The 22,607-nt window shown below is 34.9% G+C and overlaps 1 protein-coding gene across 6 annotated transcripts in view; it reads left to right on the top strand.

Moving 5' to 3' along the window:
* The window catches only part of LOC145674317 (uncharacterized), a 51,285-nt gene extending 38,594 nt beyond the window's left edge, over nt 1-12,691 (top strand). For all 6 annotated transcript variants that reach the window (XM_081744210.1, XM_081744207.1, XM_081744209.1 and 3 more), the window contains 2 exons: nt 6,955-7,278; nt 10,298-12,691. In XM_081744210.1, coding sequence (XP_081600336.1) covers nt 6,955-7,278; nt 10,298-10,336 — 363 coding nt within the window. In that variant the 3' untranslated portion in view covers nt 10,337-12,691. The remainder of the gene's footprint in view (nt 1-6,954; nt 7,279-10,297) is intronic.
* The last annotated feature ends 9,916 nt before the right edge of the window (nt 12,692-22,607 follow it).

Below are 22,607 nucleotides of genomic sequence, written 5' to 3'. Positions count from 1 at the left end.
AGGCGGTTATTGATTTTTGCTTCCTATACGCCACGTGCCCATTCATAGCGGACAACCGACGTACTTCCTTCTTTTGACCATGACGTCAAAACCCACCTTCTCTCCATAGCTACCAGGCTCAGACTGAGAGACTTGTCTCTGCTTTGCGCAGGCGCTGCGACGGTGCCGTCTGGAGGATCGCGGTCAGACGATACCAATTTGTGTCTGGGTATGTTGCACGTGTAACCATTGTGTTTCCTCCAATGCTGTTCGCTTTCCTGGGGAAAACGAGAGGGGAAACTTATTTTCGAACTCCCCCTTGTACGTTTCAGGGGTTTAGGCTTACATCGTGTTGAAAGACAATTATATCCAGCGTAGAATATTACAGGATAAGATTCCAAAAAAATAGAGAAACACGTTTAATTTAACTGTTAGTGCACTAACAAAATTATACTATTGTTGTAGTCGTAATTTTAGATTTTGTTTCGAGTCGAATGTGATTTTCATTTTAGTTATATACACTTACGAAACATAGGGACAATCGGTCTAAAAAGTGTAAAAGCTTTCCTAGGTCAGCCATCGTTTCGGTTTTCTTTTTTTTTTTCTTCATTGCCACGAGGCAAACGCCGGGATGATACCTAACATAAAGGTCCCAAGCCATTTCCTCGGATAGTGTAATTGCCAAGGGCCGTCATCCCTCATACGTGACGAGCTAACATGGCCATAAATGCCGAAAGCCCAAAAATATAATTCCTAATAGTAATGTTTACGAAACATCAGAAAATATGGAACTAAGCTCCATATGACAAAAAAATATATAGAAATAGATGAACTAAACACTAAAAATGGTCTAATAACGTTTGAACGTGATCCAATGTTAATAGTTGAAGTTCTAATGAGCATTTTTCCAGTGTTGGCAAAAGTTAACAAAGAGATTGATGATTAAATAAATTTTAATTTGAATTCCCAAACTAAAGTAGTTCGATCCCAGCCCCCGCCAAGTGAACTTTGTGGTGGGCAAACACCGTGTGCGTGGGTTTTCTCGGGGTTCTCCTACTTTCTTCATTCCACCATTTCATTCATTACTCATCATCACCGTCTCCTTCAGCCTAACCGACATAATCGTGGGACGTAAAACTCAAAAATTTCATTTCATTTCCTAACTAAAGTAATAAACTCTGTATTCTTACTCCAATCACTGAACAGGAAATTGAACGCTTCATAAATGAATTATCACCAAAAACAACATCTGGTATAGATGGATTATCAGCAAGTGTATTGAAACACGAAATCAAATATATTAAAACCTTTGCAGTATATATTTAACCTAAGCTTAGAAACAGGTGTATTTCCTGATGATTTTAAGACTGCTGTAATAAATCCTATATATAAAAAGGGCTCAAAGTCTGATCCTAATAACTATAGACCTTATCAATTCTCAGTAACTGTGCTAAACTGTTACAAAAATGTATAAAGAAAAGATTAGTTAATTTTCTTGAACAAAATAAATTCTTTTCTTCAATATGGATTTCAAAAAGGTAAAAGTACATCACATGCGTGTTGGTAGATATGGAATGAGGCTGTGGGCTTGCAAGGTTTTGAAATAATAGCACATACCGATATTAATAGGTTGCTAGGGATATACTGTGTAAACAGTTAATTGATATAATGGATGTAGCTTATGGAATCTAGATGAATATGGAATTACGATTGGTAATAGATATATATTGATTTGTTAAGACATGATTGCTAGATTGATCAGAAGATATTATAATGATGACATAACATTATTTTGGTGACTAGAGTAATATTGACATGAATATTCATGTTAGGGTATTTGTGGAATATTATGGACATAATTGTGTTGCGTAGGCACACATTAAGAATAAAGGTATAGAACAATTCACCAGTTGTGTAGATTTTCAAGATTACTAACAATACGGTATACAATTTAACAGAGATTGTTTGTAAAAATATTGATGAAGCTGAAAAAGTAATTGCAGTTTTCCTAGACTTAGCTAAAGCATTCGGCACAATATCACACATGGAATAAGGGGTATATCGCTATCTTGTTTTAACAGTTATTTGAAAGACAGAAAACAGGCCGTCCAAATAGGTAATTTTCAAAGCAATTATTCATATGTAAAACAAGGAGTCCCACAGGAACTGTATTGGGCCCAATATTATTTTTAATTTATATAAATGATTTGTGTAATTTAAAAATGGACGGGCATATACAATCATTTGCTGATGACACCGCTCTTATATTTACTGATAAAACATGGACAGATGTATTCAAGAAAACTGAAGCAGAAATGAAGAAAGTAAAACAATGGCTTGTTAATCATCAGTTAGTATTAAATGCTGAAAAACCAGGTGTATAACGTTTTCGCCAACTTTAAGAGGACGGCCGGAAAACATGTCACTAAAATTACATTATTGTCAAAATACTGAAAAATGTAACTGTAACTGTAGTCCTCTTATTACTGAAAATAAAGTAAAATACTTAGGTATATTTATTGATAAGCATCTAAAATGGTCTTCTCACATTACATATATCACCACAATACTAAGAAAATTATTATATAAATTTGTTCAATTATGAAACATTGTAAACATAAAAATATTACGTACTGTATATTATGCTCTTGTAAATAGTATACTTACATATGGCATATTGGGATGCTGCTTACCCTACTCATTTAAAATCTTTGATTGTTCAGCAAAATAATATTGTAAGAATATGTTTTAAAAAGGGATTTGAAAGTAGACTAGATAGACTGTATAACCAATTTTCAGTGTTATCACTTTCAAAATTATATTTGCAGAAGGTATTAATATATATTAAAAAGAATAGAAACAAACGGGACGGGAAACATATGTATATAACCAGAAATGTAACAAAGAAAAATTTAGAAATTAAAACAACGAGTAAATCTGTAACACTATACCAAACATATTACAGAACTCCGAAGATCTGCAATAAACTCCCACTCTGAATCAAAGAGGAAAGTAATTTCAAAGTATATAAAAGGTTAATTTTACAGTGGTTAAAAGAATCAAAAAGTATTTACAAAATTATTGTTAGCTAAAAGTAAGAATTATGAACCTCATATGTTACGGTAAGAAAATAAATAAATAAAACATGAGAATTAGGCTCACACAAGCATTTGCTTATGTGAGCCATTTTCTATGTTTTCTTTATTCTTTGCATAACTAACTAACTCTATGGCCTATGGAACCCGGAGGTTCAGTGCCGCGTTCACAAAAGCTCTCCACTGACTTCTATCCTTAGCTAATTGCATCCAGTTTCTACTTTGTATTCCTATCTCTGCGAGATCCATCTTAATATTATCCTCCCATTTGCGCCTAGGTCTTCCTAATGGTCGTTTTCCTATGGGTCTACCAGTCAAGACTTTGAAAGCGTTTCTACTTTCTTCCATTCTAGCTACATGACCTGCCCACCTAAGCCTCCTAGACTTGACGACCCTAACAATGTTGGGTAAACCGTATAAACTATGTAGTTCCTCGTTATGAAGCTTCCGCCATTCCCCATTCTCGTTCCTCTTGGGTCCGAATATTCTTCTCAGGATCCTGTTCTCAAATACTTTCAGTCTATGTTCTTCCCTCAGAGTAAGCGACCATGTTTCGCATTCTTTGCATAAGAAATACAAAAATTTCGCAATATAGAAAAAAGTGCATTCAATTAATCTACCCGACACCGGAAGGTAGACATTACTTCTGGAAGTCCGAAGTTCTGTCATCTTTGAATACCGGGTACGTTAAATTCTATTAATAAAGGAAATTTAGGAAGTTCGATTTCCTTTGGAGAAGTAATAGCACTTACAAGTAGGAAATTTACTTGTTAATTTCTGTAGCAGTTAATTTTTCCAAAAATAAAAAATAAATAAAGTTTACTTGTAAACAATTTGTATGTGAAGAATTGGATCATGATGTAAACACACTGTTATACAATGATGTCTGTGAATTCGTCTTAAGCGCTGATGACAGGTTCACTTACATAACTAGAACTCATTACTAGAGGCACGAGTTTTTCGCAATGACCGATAAAACGAAATGGGACAGAATTAAATAATTTTCAGTTTCTTGACGTTTTATGATATTCTATGTATATTTTCATTGGTTTCCGTGGTGATAAAGCGCGAAATTGGCAGTTTTGCACGAAATTTCTAACTACGCGAAATAACGCGAAATTTTAGAAATACGTTTTCATAAATTTAAAGACGCCAGTTTTCCGCTGATAAAACGGTAGAAAGCGGTATGAACGGTGCATTTTGGGTGATTCGGACATGACTGTAGAGAATATGTTGCGCGTTAGTTACTGATTTTCCTTCACTTTGATTTTAAAAATTGAAATTTACAATGTCAAGTGAAATATTTAGTGTTTATTTCTGTAATGATCTATGAATAAAAGGAACAATTGTAAAAATGTCACGGTATAGCTTTTCCACAAGAGTTACAAAATGGGAAACTTTATTTGGAAATTTCTACAAAATGCGAAATTTTCAAATTCTCAAAAACTTAAAAACTTGTGCCCCTATTCTTTACGGAAGGTTGGCACCGATACTTCTTAAATTCGAAATTTCTTCTGGAACCCGGACTCGAATAAGTTGCGCTAATACTTATTTCTCTGGTTGGTTTAATCATATGTATCTCGTTTGCTCCTCACATCTGTTTTTCATTCATGCCCTGTTTGTCCAGTGTGTGTTCGGCCACATTTACGTGAGGTTAAATAAATACCTGGTGTTTCAGTAAATTAAAATTTAGTTAGGGTTGTTTAGATATGTTCAAGAGCTGATCTAGTTAATTTGAATATAGTCGTACTTTACGGATACTTAATGAGGAAAACACAAAAGGATAAAATTTTGCTACACCAATTAGTTTTAGGAGCCGCGGCGGCTCAGTGGTAGAACGTTCACCTCTGGTGCTTGGAGTCCCGGGTTCGATTCCAGCTCCCGCCAAGTGAACTTTGTGGTGGACAAACATCGTGTGCGTAGGTTTTCTCGGTTCTCCCGTTTCCTTCCACTTTCTTAATTTCATTCATTTCTCATAGTCACCGTCTCCTTTAGCTTAGACGGCATAATCGTGGGACGTGAAACTTCAAGATTTTTACCAATTAGATATACTAACATCTTACAATTGCAAGTACTATATAAATATTAGCAGGCATGAACTATCTGAATCGTGTTCTGACTATAAGAATTTGCACTGTCTGTGAAAGACAGCATTTCTCAGTACTTCTTGTTTTAAATTAGCATAATGTTTACATACCAAAAATATAACTTACAGGGTTGAGGTTGACAAGTCCTGGCTTCTAAACACCATCCTGCTCATTCTAAGCCAGAATGTGTTCAAGTATGAGCCTCTAATGCTCAGCGTACCAACAGGTCTACTTCCAGAAAAAAAAAAAAACGACCCTTTATCCATTTCGGAGACATACTTCCTATTTTCATATTCAACAAACTTAGAAAGTTGGTTACTGAATTTCCTGTGTCTGTCTGTGTGTACGTCTGTCTGTTATTTCTGAATTTTGAACCCTCCATTCCATAGAGCATCAAAAGCTATTTGAAAGAAGTGATAGAATTTTTTGCGTCACTCTTACCATTCCCGAGATATTAGCCCAAAAAGTTCGATTTTGGGAGATTTAAGGAGCCGTATCTCGGGAATCGTAAGTTATAGAGAGATCATATTGGTGTTGATCAATATCAATATCCTGTAGAGTTAATACCAAAACATTTCAGACATAAAATTACGAATGCAGATCAATACATTTTTTATAGTATTATTAATGCGTCAATTATTTTCTTTATACATTTTTGAGACGTTGATCTATTTCGGCTTTTGGCTTTGGTTACTCACAACTTAATTTGACACGCTACCTAAATAGGCTTAACTTGATACCAATTTTGGTCCAAATGGGACAACCCGTTCCTGAAATGAAAATTTAGTGGAGAACGGGTGACTTATATTATTGTGGAACATTATGATGGCTCACTGTAGAAAAATAATAATAGCCATAGAATAAGTCTTTAGTCAGTTACAAGGAGATAAAATGACACTGGAGGTCTCTGAGCCCCAGAGTAGCTTACAGGCAGATTACAGAGAATCTGCTGTGTTTGGGGAGTAGAGTTTACATTCTTGCTTTATATTATTTTGTATGAAAAAGTGTAATGTACAGGACACATGCAGTGATTTGTTATTTAGGCTAAATGCGTTGTTAGAGAACCTGACCTCATATCTACCGGATTACTGAGTCTGTTGTATATATTGTAACTGATCAGTAGGCATGGTGTTTAGTTTTACTTCTGTTGGTTTTATTAAATTTGAATTACCTTTTTGTAAAGATATCTGTACCTTAAATATTAAGTTAGTGTGTCTGCACAAATGAAATGTTCGTCACTTTATCATATTTATTTTCAAAAACAAATTAAACGAAATGCAGGGCCGCGGTGGCTTAGTGGTAGAGCGTTCACCTCTGGTGCATGGGGTCCTTGGTTCGATCCCAGCTCGCGCCAAGTGAACTTTGTAATGGACAAAGATCGTGTGCGTGGGTTTTCTCAGGGTTCTCACGCTTCTTTCCACTTTCCTTATTCCACCATTGCATTCATCCTCATCATCACTGTTTCCGTATAACCTACGCTTCGTTACCATCAGACGTAAAACTTAAAAATTAAAGGAGATGCAAAACTAGCATTTGGATATAATTGAATTAAAATTTACAAATTAAGTAGCAAGAACTTTCTCTAAGATATTTCCAGCTTAGGAATAAACCAAGTACCCATTATGAGTCACAGCGTTGAGCATATCGTATTTCTCACATATAAACAAGACATCGCATTACACTATTTTACAGGTATAGTAAATTTGATAAAACAGTACAAATTTTATTTGGACAGATCTAAATGCCATAAAGAAGATAATACATTAGCTTATTTGATTTTTGTTTATTTTCAGAGCAGTAGCAGTATCGTTGGATCCCATAGTTCTCAGCTTTTGAGTGGAGGCTCATCTCGGTTGAAGTCTCCTTTGCCCAAAGATGCCAATAGTAATGTAAGGTTAGGGCAGAAAACCTCTTCTTCAACCTCGGTATCACACGAATTGACACGTGGTGATGATACTGAAAGTGTGTACCTAAATGAGTTGAAAATGTTGAATAAGTCTGTTTCGTCGTGGATAGATATGCATGTGAAGCAGGACCCATATTGCATCCTTCTTCCTGTTTTTAAGGATTATGAGAGTCACTTGTTAAAAATCGAGGAGAAAGCGCCTTGTGGAGAGGTAAGTGCAACAAAGGAATGCGTGTGGCTGTTTTAAAAGCAGCCATTTCTACTACATTTAGTCTGTCGTCTAGGTTTACTTCCAATAGCACACGAACTAGTTCTCTTTTTAGTTTTAGAGATAAATCACAAATGCAAATTCACGGATTTACCATCATCAAATAAAAGTCAAGATATCAAGACTCCGGGTTTATTTGCTTTTAGAGTCGCATATATGAAAAGTAAAATAACCTTAGTACATGTAAAAATATTGGTGGATTCACTTTTGCCACTGAGCGTTCTAAAACTGATGATAAAACAGGTAGCGTGGGTACAAATAAAAGAACTGGAAGATTCACTTTTCGTTCAAGATAACACAAAAAGTTATGGTAAAATCACTAGCCTAGGTCCAAATAAGTAAACTATTGCCACCGTAGAAACGAAAAGTGTTCCCAAAATAAGTAGCATGAGTAGAAATAAGAATATTAGGTTTATTTTCGGTTCTAGAGATAAGAAGAATGACGATGAAAGCACTAATTTTAACACAAGTAGTGCTGCATTTTCATTATATTCTTAATGTGTTAAAAGTGTTTACGAAACTGAAAATGTAAGTTATGAAAAAAGAGGGCCTTAGAAAGCAACAGACGAAAATATTCACTGACAGTAAAAAAGTTATTTATTAAAATCTTGAAACAAGTACTTCTATATTTATCCTTTAATTAGTAGAAACAACACTAAAGCACGATATGCACAAATACGAGGGAGAATCAAAAACTAAGGTTACAAGGCCGATATTTCTAGAGTTTCGCCTGTTATATAGGAATGAGGAGTATGCGGTAATTGTAATATATAGAGTTGGCAAGTATGAAGAGTTTCAGCCATTCACCACCTCCGCCGCTAGTAGTAGGTAAACACAAATGGCGACTTGTTTGGAAAACTGGTCTCGTGAAGAAGTCTGCTTAGTTATTTGATTTCTGTGGGTGAAACGTGTTACCGCGGCTGAATTCCCGGCACCTGTAGAAGTTTACTGAGAGACTGTAATATCTCGTCAGCATGTCGCAGAGTGGTGCGGAAAGTTTGCTGCATGTAGAGAAAACGTCACCGACGAAGAGCGCAATGGCCCACTCAGCATGGCATCAACAGATTTCAACACAGCTCCTCGCATGGAGGCGCTGATTCAGAACAACTAGAGGATCACTTCAAGCGACTTTCACCTGTTCCCACAATTGAAGAAGCACGTAGGAGGTCGTCGCTTCGCTTCAGACGAGGAGGTGAAAAACTTCGTAACAACATGACGGAACATGCAAGGACAGGATTTTCAACAGGAAGGAATCTTCAAACTCTTCCAACGATGCGACAAGTGCCTCAACCGATATGGGAAGTATGTCGAAAAATAACCTAATGTATGTAGTATCTGTTGGCTGTGTTGGTTGTATGAAATAATATATACAGGTTTCACTGCAGATTTTGTAACCTTACTTTCTGATCACCCCTCGTATATATATATAAATATATATAGTAGACAACTTTAAATTTTGTCTGAAATCACGGTGAAACGCATTGAAATAGACGAAAACTGAAAACCATCCGACTCGCAAAGAACGACAATGCTAGAATTTCATAAATATCCTCATTGGCAGAGTAAAGATGCGACAAAATAAAAAGCGAGGAATTGTTGTTCGGAATACGTGGGTTTCAATCTAAAATGGTTGAAAGGTTTCAGTCGTGCCAGCCGATTTGGGCTCCACACTGGCATATCGCATTATGTTAAATGAAATAGCATTGTCGTCTTTCCTTGCGTCCTCACCATACCCAACCATAGAGCATTGTTGAGAAACGGATTTGAGGTGTTATAGGTTCCCTTCACATAACAATGTGCAAATTTTCTGTATCATTTATGCATGCCCCTATGTTGTGTTGGAAGAGCCTGCTGAATCGGAAACCTTGCTTTTTCATTTAGCATAGAGCACCTTACCAGCGTAGAGCCCAAACGGCTGGTGCGATTGGAAAATTTCAACAATTTTAGATTGAAAACCACATATTTCCAACAACTTTTTTTTTCACTTTCTTCTCTTCGTTTCTTTAAGTTCTAAAACAGTAGGAAAAAAGGCTGCTTTAAACTGTTAACTTCTTCAGATGTATTACTGCTTATCCATGGATGAAGAAGACCTAAGTCATATTGTCTTTTTTTTTATTTTCTATATATATGAGCTTACATTGGCTCCTGCGCGAACTCTAGTGAAATTTGTCATTGCTAAGTCACATGGGATACAGGAAAGTCTTTCCACTTCCAAGAAAAATGATCGTTTATCCATGGCTCCAAGAATACGCTAACCATGTAACTACTAGGGAGTTATGGTTCCTTTTGTCATACAATTGATACTTAGGTATAGATCATGATCATCAATTACAGTTAAAAAAAAAAAAATCTTTCGAATTCTTCCGTATTCTTCCACTGCTTGAATCGATGTAGGATGAAAACTATAACAAAGGTTGAATAGGAAATGTGCAGGACGGGACCTGGTTTCGGGAGTCCCAGTAGGGTATTAGCGATATAATAATTCAACTGTGAGTTTGTTTACGAAGGATTCTTGAATAATTGTTTCCTATGAATAGCAGAATGACTGACAGTATTTATATACAAATAATAGTGGTAATTTCTTGCTTTGTTGTTAGCAGTTTATTTTTGCACAATATAAGGCGCCTTACTGTCGCGTGCCTTGTTTTGCAGTAACTACGTATCCAGGTTTTTACTGGCGAAATTGCTTTTCCAATCTTTTTCACTTTCGTCTATTCGAAGTATAAACTTTCCAGTATCAATGTTATTTTAATATAATTCTGAACGTAATAACGGAAATACTCGCTTAATTTAGTCGTAACAAGGTCTGTGTAATAAATACTCGTAAGTGCGCAAATAAATGGCGATTACCATAGCACAACCAGCATGTTATGCTATTGTACCGCACGATGATAAAAAATTGATTCTGATTAGTGTGTATGCTCTCATATGTCAGATGCTAACTGTTTATTTTGATTTATAGTTTATTTGTGTATCGGATTCAGAAGGGGACGACGACTAGGGAAAATGGACAGTAGGCCCTGCTTCGGCCTGGACCATGCAGTTGGTTTGCTATACCATGAGAAAACCTTTTTTTTTCTTCGTCGTCGTCATGGCTCCAAGTGCAGTGTAAACAAGTGCAGTGTAATCTGAGACATTTGTAAGGCAAGTTATGGGAATAACATCTGTTTTTGAAGGTAACAGATAGTTATTCAGACTGTATGAGATAGTTATTCAATATATTTATATTAAAATAGTTACTCAGACTGTATGAGATAGTTATTCAATATAGTTATTCAACGTCTCAGTGTAAACTAAGTCATTTGTAAGGCAAGTTATGGGAAAACATCTGTTTTTGAAGGTAACAGATAGTTATTCAGACTGTATGAGATAGTTATTCAATATAGTTATATTGAAACAGTTATTCAGACTGTATGAGATAGTTATTCAATATAGTTATTCAATGTCTCAGTGTAAACTGAGACATTTGTAAGGCAAGTTATGGAAATAACATTTGTTTTTGAAGGTAACAGATAGTTATTCAGACTGTATGAGGTAGTTATTCAATATAGTTATTCAATGTCTCAGTGTAAACTAAGTCATTTGTAAGGCAAGTTATGGGAAAACATCTGTTTTTGAAGGTAACAGATAGTTATTCAGACTGTATGAGATAGTTATTCAATATAGTTATTCAATGTCTCAGTGTAAACTAAGTCATTTGTAAGGCAAGTTGTGGGAAAACATCTGTTTTTGAAGGTAACAGATAGTTATTCAGACTGTATGAGATAGTTATTCAATATAGTTATATTGAAACAGTTATTCAGACTGTATGAGATAGTTATTCAATATAGTTATTCAATGTCTCAGTGTAAACTGAGACATTTGTAAGGCAAGTTATGGAAATAACATTTGTTTTTGAAGGTAACAGATAGTTATTCAGACTGTATGAGGTAGTTATTCAATATAGTTATTCAATGTCTCAGTGTAAACTAAGTCATTTGTAAGGCAAGTTATGGGAAAACATCTGTTTTTGAAGGTAACAGATAGTTATTCAGACTGTATGAGATAGTTATTCAATATAGTTATTCAATGTCTCAGTGTAAACTAAGTCATTTGTAAGGCAAGTTGTGGGAAAACATCTGTTTTTGAAGGTAACAGATAGTTATTCAGACTGTATGAGATAGTTATTCAATATAGTTATATTGAAACAGTTATTCAGACTGTATGAGATAGTTATTCAATATAGTTATTCAATGTCTCAGTGTAAACTAAGTCATTTGTAAGGCAAGTTGTGGGAAAACATCTGTTTTTGAAGGTAACAGATAGTTATTCAGACTGTATGAGATAGTTATTCAATATAGTTATATTGAAACAGTTATTCAGACTGTATGAGATAGTTATTCAATATAGTTATTCAATGTCTCAGTGTAAACTAAGTCATTTGTAAGGCAAGTTGTGGGAAAACATCTGTTTTTGAAGGTAACAGATAGTTATTCAGACTGTATGAGATAGTTATTCAATATAGTTATATTGAAACAGTTATTCAGACTGTATGAGATAGTTATTCAATATAGTTATTCAATGTCTCAGTGTAAACTGAGACATTTGTAAGGCAAGTTATGGAAATAACATTTGTTTTTGAAGGTAACAGATAGTTATTCAGACTGTATGAGATAGTTATTCAATATATTTATATTAAAATAGTTATTCAGACTGTATGAGATAGTTATTCAATATAGTTATTCAATGTCTCAGTGTAAACTGAGACATTTGTAAGGCAAGTTATGGAAATAACATTTGTTTTTGAAGGTAACAGATAGTTATTCAGACTGTATGAGGTAGTTATTCAATATAGTTATATTGAAATAGTTACTCAGACTGTATGAGGTAAATCCCGAATTCTACAGTGCTTTCTCCTTGAAAAGGAAAGCTGTAATGATAACTGTAGTAGTATAAACAACTTTTAGAGCGTATAGAATAAAGGCCGTTAAATCGCGATACAGGTCATGTTAAATAATTGTCTGTTTTTAAAGTTCACTATGACATGTTGGATTTTTTTTTTTTCACATGATTTTACAGTTGGTTATCCACTAAACTTTGTGCACTTTTTGCAGTGATAATTCTTTTCCTTTTAAAAAAAATTAACGCTTCCGCTTATTTTAAGCTGTCAAGTTTCTGTTGTGTATCTGCTTTGTATTTTGTGAGGCTCTCTGATTGAAATATTGGAGTTACTGTTGTAACGAAGCAGGACTCTGATGATTGTAGTCTACAACTGCAATCAGAATGTAAGATGTGAGCATTTGTGTCTAATTGCTTTGAGCGTATGTTGTACAAATAATCTTAAAATGCATAAATAAATGTAAGAGTTGTACCAAAATGTTGCAGATTTTGTTTAAGAAATGGCAATAAATAACTTCCTTAGAATTTGATGTAACCTGTGAATTCGATGGACCTTATGATTAGATAAAGATTTACCAACAGTTGGAAATAAAACCGTAAACTTATAAAGAGATATTTATTTATACACATGTTATACTTTTTTTTTTCTTCTTTTACTTGCATATAACTGCAAGGTGGATTGTAGATGTTGAATACTCATACTCGAAATGGCTGTTTATGTACTCTTACCACTTTTTCATTACGTATTTTGATAATATTGAAGAAAATATATATATATATTTTTTTTTTAAGTGTACAATTGAATAGTTTAATCTAAAGGGAATTAGTCAACAAAATTAAGTTATTAACTTCGATGTTAAGAAATAGAACTGTGCACACTGCTGTGAATAATGAATATTATAAATATTGTGCGGACTTACTGAAAGATGTATTTTACGATGTACACTCATGTACAAAATTATTGTCGCATGTCTATAACTATGTTGATCTAGGAATAATTTGATAACGAATTCGCCCGGTATTTCTTATAATGTTAGTATGTGTATAATCAGCAAAGACATGTATATGGCAAATTTCATGTCAAAAGAGCAGTAAATAAGAACAACAAAACGAAAATAAAACTTTCTTGTCCATTTAGCAACATTTTGTTTTACTCATTCTAATTTTCGTATTTATAATTCTTTTCCTATGAAATTTAAAACAAATATACATTTCCCGATTATACACATAGTATCAGTATTAAAAATACCCTGCAAAATCATTAGCAAATTATATTCTTACAAAAAGACAGTTATAGATATGCGATAATCATTTTGGACATGAGTGTACATTAATCAACCTTGTCTGCTCGGTATATAAACGTCTTTCAACATTTTGCATCAGCCCTGGGTAAAATCATGTGTATATATAAATTAAACTTGTTTGTGCGACAGTTTACATGCGTTATAGATCATAACGCGGTTAAGATTTCGTCTCGGTGCACTATTCTTTGTATCTTGAACGTAAGTCAATGGAGAATTCCTGCTGCAAGGAGATTAATTCGTGTGTTTCACGAGTTTATTTTATATTTTTCAAGATAGTATATGACATTAAGTCAGTAGGGTAATGGATAATCTACTTCCAATCTGCTGCTACCACTATATATATATATTATGTATGTACGTGACAGATACAAGTACTGTCCAATGATGCGTACAAAATTAAAGTGATAGCATCCAAAGGTTTATATATCTAGAAAACAGTGTGAATAGTAAAATGGAGATGTAGTGGTTTTGCTTTATATATAAACGATCAGTATCAAACTTCGTGTTCCCTGCAATTTTTACTCAGCTCACTGTAAATTGTAATTGTTCACATGATCAAAATTCATACTGTTAGCTATAGCAAATTAGTAACACATTTACTTGAACTGTTGTGATACTTTTCGATTTGTATTTGTTCTCCACCGAAACTGTATCAGACGTGAACTTACAATTTAAAATGCAATCCGAACCACTGTTGTGTATTCAGTGCTTTCCTACCAGGAGTTAAACCAGGGATTACGTGTCCCAAAGGTGCATGCGCTAGCCACCAAATCAGCGGAAGGAACTGAATCTTTCTCTTAAATGAATTATGAGGTCTTTCATTTATTTTTGGGTCATCCTATGTCAATTCAAACAACGCATGCCACCCCACCGACAGTGCTCTTTGTGAATTTTTGGTAGGAGGCTTTGTATACTAGCAAGGGAATGTAGCAAGATTTTTTTTTTTTTTTTTTTGGTTGCAGTGTTTTTAAGTTACACTCCGTTAAAGTTTGTCAGTTATCTATAATAGCTGTGACTACTAGTAAGTTCACATTGAAGCAGAAGTTATTATTTGTAATTTTTTTTAAGTAATTGTAACCATGGAAGAGAGATGAAGATAGATAGAGTCAATAAATGCATTGTACGGTACGTATATATGTGAGAAACATGTGGTTTTCAGGCGTTAAGCACCCACGCACGAATTAAGTACTTGGATTGTTCAATACGTGTACAGAGAGAGGAACAGTATATGTATCCGAACGTCAAAAGTGCTTGCACATCGCCCTGGAGATAGAGTACGACTTACGCATGGGAAGCCAAGTTGTAGCATAGTTTCACGATCAGTGCAATATCATCTCTGAAAAGATTAAATTCTTTTCGATTTCTTTGCTAATTACATAAAGCTGAGCACCACAATTGTATCAGTGACAGTGTAGATTATATTATTTCTGAATATGGTCTGTAGAGCCTATTTGCTAGAACATTCGTCACCAGCGATGAGGTAGAGAAAGAAAGAGATATAACGTCTGTAAGATCTATATGATTCACTAAACAACTATGCACGATTTACAAGGCAGGCAAGAGAAGATCAAGGAGGTGCAAATATGATTAAAATTCCCAATATCATAATGTAACTTTTTCCTCTTCTCTTATATTTTACTATACTTACTTGAGCATCCTCTCTTTCGAACATTACGAGATAACTCCATTTTATCACAGTGCTAACTTTAAAGTGTTTGAATAAGTGGTGCACATATATTTGTTGCCACAAAATTTCCTGATTCTAATACAAGAAACATAAATACTTAATTATCTTAACTCTAAACTACAGGGTGTCCAGTATACAATGCAACCCATAGTTTGGGATAGTATAACTTTTGAACCGGAAGCGGTACACAAATAATGGTTATACCAAAATGAAGCCTTGTTCATGCACATATTTTTAAACTAGGAAGCAACGATTGAAATACACTAGGAACCACACAGTGTTGCCAGATGAAACCGGTGTATTTTTTTTTTTTTTTTAAACAAGACACGTAAATTGACTCATAACTCATACGTATAGATGTTCTGTCGTTAATTTTCAGTTTGTATAGTTGGAGTAGCTTGGAAACTATGGAATAGAAAAAAGAATTTTTCATTTCCACCGATAACTAATCGGATGAGGCCTCTGTAAAGGGTTACTAGGGAAAATGTGGTTTTCATAAATTAACGTTCTGAATTGGCAATAGTGCTGATGTTTCAGTGCATCAAAAGGTGTGTTAAGGATCTGTCTACATTATGCAATTCCTGAAAACAATGTAAAAACAAACTTTAAAATTATCGTGATAAAACTTTTACTTACATACACTCGGTGAACAGTTGTTCATTGAATCAAAACGGGGGTACTTCCAGAATCTGCCGTAGAACTGACAATTCAGTTCGTGATGAATAGCAATGTTGCCGGGTGCATGTAAGTAAAAGTTTTATCACGATAATTTTAAAATTCAGTTGTTTTCAGGAATTGCATAATGTAGACAGATCCTTAACACACATTTTGATGCACTGAAACATCAGCACTGTTGCCAATTCAGAATGTTAATTTATGAAAACCACGTTTTCCCTAATAACCCCTTACAGAGGCCTCATCCGATTAGTTATCGGTGGAAATGAAAAACTTTTTTTATCCAGTCCATAGTTTCCAAGCTACTCCAACTATACAAACTGAAAATTAACGACAGTACATCTATACGTATGTGTTATGAGTCAAGTTACGTGTCTTAAAAAAAAAAAAGATTGATACCTTCGGTTACATCTGGCAACACTGTGTGGTTCCTAGTTTAAAAATATATGCATGAACAAGGTTTCATTTTGGTATAACCATTATTTGTGTACTGCTTCCGGTTCAAAAGTTCTACTATCCCAAACTCCGGTTTGCATTTTATGTTGGACACCCTGTAGTATATATAAAATAGTTTTCATTTTAAAAGCGTAATATAGTAAAATATTCGAAAATTTTCATTTTCCCACTTTCCATTTTTTCCAAGCTCGAGAAAAACCGTAAACTTTTTTTTTTTTTTTAAACCAAAAATTTCCTTCTTTTTTTCACGGCACAGACATTTCGCTGTTCCACCTTTCACCTTTACATACTTTTTACCATACACAACACATACCTTTCGCTGTTTCCATGATTTGGAGGAAATCGACATATCACAGAACAGACGATTATTTTTGTCTAACAAAAGTGAGTGAATCACGTCGAAAACAAAGAAGTGTGTACTATCTGTTGTGAGACTTGTATGCCACATTGAGGAAATGTTGGTATCAGTGCCTACAGAAAATGTGACAGAGAGTGATGGTGAATCCGGAAACGAGCATGAAGAAAGGCCGCACACATTTTGACACAAGAGAATCTCAGCGATCTTGTTTGCGTTTTAAATATGTGTGAAAATTTAGCTTCGCAATTGAAAGGGTGAAATCTCCTTTTTTAGGATGCGAAAGTGAGTGTTTTCCGTGACCGTCTTGCTGTTTTTTTAAAGTAGGTAGCAGATTAGTTGGAAAGACACTAATTATTTCTCTCCTTAATAAGCACAAGGGAAGGGAAAGAGTTTTATGAGGATCAGGCATTCGTATTTCTATAAGGTTCCCCTGTTACAATGGTGTAGTTAGACCAACTTAAGTGGAGGACCTTAATGTTCGTCTCCCACTTGTTTGCCAACACCAATGTAATAGGGGACAGTATGTAACCCTGCGTCTCATTTTAGACATCATCTCAGCATTTGCTTCGTGAACCAAGGAAAACATGAATAGAGAGGGCAGTCCCATGTCCGAGATATAAACACGGAACCTCTCGAATAGCAGGCTAATGATTTAATATTGACAAACTATAGTTCGATTACTTCGATATAACCAAGTTGTTTTTTTGTCTTTGACATCACCCAGCACACCAACGTACCCATCCTTATGACCCACCCTGAGTACGGAACTACGGATTTGCAATGTGGACTGCGGAGGAACATTAGTTCGAACTCAATGACGACCATCCTAACTGATTTGGGGGCACTTGGTCGAAAAAGTGTAAAACGTTTTTTTCAGGGTAGGCATCCTTCCAGGGTTTTCCTCATTCACACTAAGCAAATGTCGGGGTGGTGCCTAACTTATAGGTCCCAGGCCGCTTCCTTTCTTCCCCAATCTTTTCTTTTTCCCTCTCCCCAGGTGCACGCCAGGCGTGACGGGCTAAATGGCCTTAGATGCTGACAGCCCAGAAATCTAAATCCTAAATCCGTCTTAACTGATTGTGAGAATTTCCAGGGTGTCTCAGTTTCACGAGACGAATGCCTGAATGATAACGTAGCTAAAGCTGTGGCCGACTGCTCTTACGTCCAACCCATCCTGGTCTGAACAATAGATGCCTAAATCCATAAAAATGATTTTTTTAATATTTATTATTATTATTTTACATAAGCTTTCCAATATTTGCCTATCTTTTCCATTTTACACTTGAAAGAATCGAAATGTGTTAGAATTGCCAGTTAGAAATCTAATAGAAAACTAAATTTCATATCTCTCTTTCTGAAAAATACATATATTTTTTACATAATATACTAAATGTGTGTTAGTTATATAATCATACTTTTTCTTTCTTGTTGGAACAATAGTTTTCCAGCGTATTTCCTGCTCTCGTCATAATCCCGAAAACTACGGCAAACCTTCCTAAACAATCTAACTCGGAAGTATATTCACTCTCGGATAACCAGAGTTAAAATGTGTTCCACCGGAATAGTTTGTTTCTTCCCTTGTTAGAAAGGGGAGAAAGCGCCGTGGACGAAGTTTACAGGTTGTCTTGTTCAACATTCCAATGATTACCTTTTGTTGATTCCCAGCAATCAGGAAGACGAACTTTTTTTATATATATATCTTTAGCTGTCCCTTCGGAGAAAAAAACTAAAAAAAAAGTCATCTGGATTTTTTTTAATGCAAGTTGTAATGAACAAAACAGGCCCTTTCTGAAACTTATAGTTTCTACGAATCTGTAGTCTTTCGAAGAAGCAAGGAAGCCTGACAATTCTTTTTCTGAGTATATTAATGAGTGCATTCTCAAATTATGGGGATGTTAAAGTGTGTGGGGAGAATTTCTTTTGAGGGTGTCCATCGAAGTTTGCGGAGTATTTGGAGGTTTTAGTGGGTGTAGGAAAATCCCTGACCAGATCTTTGGAACTCTTGGATGTAGAAGTTGAAATTTTGTATAGATTTGCTCCTTGAATCTTAGACTGAGGATAGGATGGAATTTAAACAAAAAGTAAACCAAAGGGGAAAAAGTGGACTCTGACATTCTTTTTCGCTGTTTACCAGCTCTCCAAAATAATTGGGTGTAGGTAATTTGAATAATTTAATCTAAAAATGTTTTCCTCAGACTCTACACTACGAATAAGACAGAAATTTCTGAAATTCGAGATCTAAATTAAAACGTTCAGCATACAGTCATGAAATTTGTGCGCTATGTACGTGTTTTGACATACACGATACGAATATCTCATACGAGAAAACAACTTTTTTGATTACCAACACTGGCAAATGACTTAAGATTGATTTTGGGAAACTCAATTTGAAGGATATAAATTTAAAGTAACACTTTCCATGAAATAGAGAAAATCTTCAGGTGTAGAAAAGCAAGTTTACAACAAACTCTGACAAAATAGACGGTGTTAAAAATGATGACGGAATTGACTAAAAATTTGAATAACGATTTCTATGGATTTGAGGTAATCCATTATTTCCGGATGGAAGAAAACGAGTCGATTTTGACGTAGTGAAAAGTTATTTAGGAATGATTTAGGAGCATTTGTGAACACACTTTCAGTAAAATCAGACTTTGATTCATATGCATTTGAAACCAGAAAAATAGTGCATATACCGTAGATTTGAAATATTTATAAACCTTATTCCGTATTGATGCACTCTAAGGTTGCAGAAAATCCCCCCTGTTGTGACGGGTTTCAATCTAGAGACCGGCAATCTTTATTCCTGTTGGGAATTTGTTGTCCATCAATTAAGATCCAAGCAGCTTTCTAAGCTGGAGTTCATCGTCTGGATGGTTATTAACATCGGTTATTCGGTTATTCGCCTACACGTCGCCAGTTGTCAGCTTATTGCAACGTCAAAATATAACTTCATTAGACCTTATTGTTTCCATTCTACAAGGAAGTCCTTGTATTTGTGAAAGGTTTTTTAATAAAGCTGTGGTAGTATTTCCTTGTATTTTTACCCCGTACATTGCTTTGTCAGTCTCACACGCGACGCTTTTAAGTTTGTTTATGATGTCAGATGCTTAATGAATTTGTGTCTTACTGGTCCCTAAAAGTCATGTCAACTTCAAGACATTGTCCGTTACGATAATTTATCTGCTTGTCATTGAGACGATGAAGTAGTCTTGGTTCTTATGAGTCCTTTTTCCTGGATTTTGGTATGCGTCTTTCAGCAAATGTTAGCAGCTTAGTTCGAAGCCTATTGGCCTTGTTTTGGATCAGCTGTAAGAGGAAATGAGGACTTTGTCTGTATCACTTTGAAGTGATTGACCACCTCCATGTGTTCATGTAAGTGTTGCCTCCGTCTTCTCACTCATGACGTCAGTGGGACAGTCTGACCAAAAGCAATTGAGAAAGCCCAATCTTGGTCATTTGTTGTTCATTCATGAGTGACTACGCGTTTGGTCACTTCATGGTCATACTGCGACTTTTCGACTTTCGATGTCATAATCGAGTGACGATTAAGTCTTTAGCAACGGGAACTTAGGATACACCCCGCTCTACGAGTCTCCAGGACTTGGAAAACAACGATCATTTTCACTTATGAGACAGGGAGGAACTTGGTACAATATCAACATTGGTGAGACTGTTCATCGTATAACGGTCGGTTGCACAATGTTGGCCTTATGCAAAGCGGAGCTGTTAAAAATAAAATTAAAAAAAAAAAAAAAAAATCTAGGCGGCAGATGAACTACCGCTCAACTTCTTAAGCGTAGTTTTCTTGCGCATTCGATGCTTCATTGTTTAGAAAATTCTGTTTGAATGCTGGGTAGAATTAGAGATGCCGCCTTACACTGTTGATGGTTTTGAAAGAAAGAAAATTACGATTAGAAAATTTGGTGAAAATATCGGATTTATCCAGCGACGATGACAATTATGAAATTCTTGAACTAATGAAAAATATAGACAATCACAGAATTCATCGACCACCCATATACGTGGAAAGAATAAATTTCCTCGAGTTAGAAGATAATTTTTTTTTCGCCCGCTTTCGCCTTACAAAAAGAACTGTTGAACGTTTGCTAGAGGAAATACAGGATGAACTAACAACAATACCAAGTTTGCGGTAAGTAAATAAATAATAATCTTACTGTTTGCTTAAAATACAAGAATTTTAGGAATGATCAAAAAAAATCTAAAGATTGCGATCTTGGCCAATAATTAGATGTTGGGTCAGGAGCCACAAAATTTTTGAACGGCCTCTAAATCGAGTTTCCGTATATTTTACGGAATAAGCACATCATCCTGAGTTAAGTTGTAGTTTTGGTTTGGATACACTATATGCAGTTCTCCCGATATAAGACGTACAAGAAAACGTTTGGTTGAATGAAATATATTGGATTTTTTGGATCAAGGGCCACAAAAATCTTGAGTGGTCCCTAAATCGAGTTTTTGTATTTTTTTTTTTTTTTTTTTTTTTTTTTACGGAATAAGGAAATCATACTGAGTTAGTGGTAGTTTTGGTTTGGCTGCACTGTATGTAGTTCTCGAGGTATACGGCGTACAAGAAATTACTTGATTGATTGAAATATATTGGATTTTTTGGATCAGGGGCCACAAAAATTTTGAATGGACCCTAAATCGAGATTTCATATTTTTTTTTTACGGAATAAGCACACCATACTGAGTTAAGTGGTAGTTTTGGTTTGGCTACAGTATATGTAGTTATCGAGATATAAGGCGTACAAGAAAATTGGTAATTGAATGAAAAACATGGATTGTTTGGATCAGGGACCATAAAAAAAAAATTGGAGTGCCTCTAAATCGAGTTTTTTTTAATATGGAATAAGGACATCATATTAAGTTAAGTGGTAGTTTTGGTTTGGCTGCACTATATGTAGTTCTCCAGATATAAGACCTGCAAGAAAATTGCTGGCTGAAATATATTGGATCTTTTGATCCAATAGAATGGTAAGTGTAAATGTGACAGGGTTCTAGAATACTGACCCGCTTCCAGGTACAACTGTGAGCAAAATAAATTACACATCTCTTTTATTCTGAAGTTTTTTTGAAAATATCTCAGTTTTTTTTATATGTTCGAAATTTGGTAAGGTTTCCCCAGCTGGAAAGGTTAACAACAAACCTGTTTTTAATATTTGTGTTAGATATTAGCTTAAAATAAATAAATTAGAAGGAAAAAACCTTTAATCGACCGAAATTACAAAAATTACCAACTCTGCTAAAGCGGCAAATTTTCAAGAACGCGAGGGAATTCTGCAGTTCAACACGAAGTAGCGACATTGTCACTGAGAGAAATGTGGATTAAATCTACAAACCAAATTTTTTACGAAATATTTCTAGTATGTCTTATTACGTGCATTATCTGCGAACTTCAAATATATGGATGTATGTAAGAATTAACGAACAAAGAGACAGAACAGTTGAAATTGCCTATCGAAAAGGGCGAATTAGTGGCACGATCATCATGAAAATCGTGTTTACCGTAGAGCAGGTTCATTTCACGTAAGAAAGTGAATAATTCAGTTAGTTAAAGCAAAGAATCTATATGCCTGAGGTAGTAGGTTCGAGCCCCATAGAATTGCAATTTTCATTTTTGATACTACGGTTATTTTATTTTTTTTTATGTGGAAAAGGATCAAATTGTAACATGTGTAAAACTTATAACAATACGCAATAAAAAAATGTCGTTGTCGCACTTGCATATTAGTGTCCCTAATTTTGGTTTGCAAACAGTTTCGTAATTATTTCCCCTGTACTCACTGCTCACTACATTCTCACTGGTGCATAACGAATGTTTTCCAGTAAATGTTAATTCTAATTTGGAGGATTTTATAAAGTTTCACAATATTTACCACTAGATAGTCTT

Source organism: Thermobia domestica, chromosome 17, assembly GCF_964235325.1.
Source record: "Thermobia domestica chromosome 17, izTheDome1.hap1.1, whole genome shotgun sequence".
Lineage (NCBI taxonomy): Eukaryota > Metazoa > Arthropoda > Insecta > Zygentoma > Lepismatidae > Thermobia > Thermobia domestica.
This window is presented reverse-complemented; position numbering and strand designations above follow the sequence as displayed.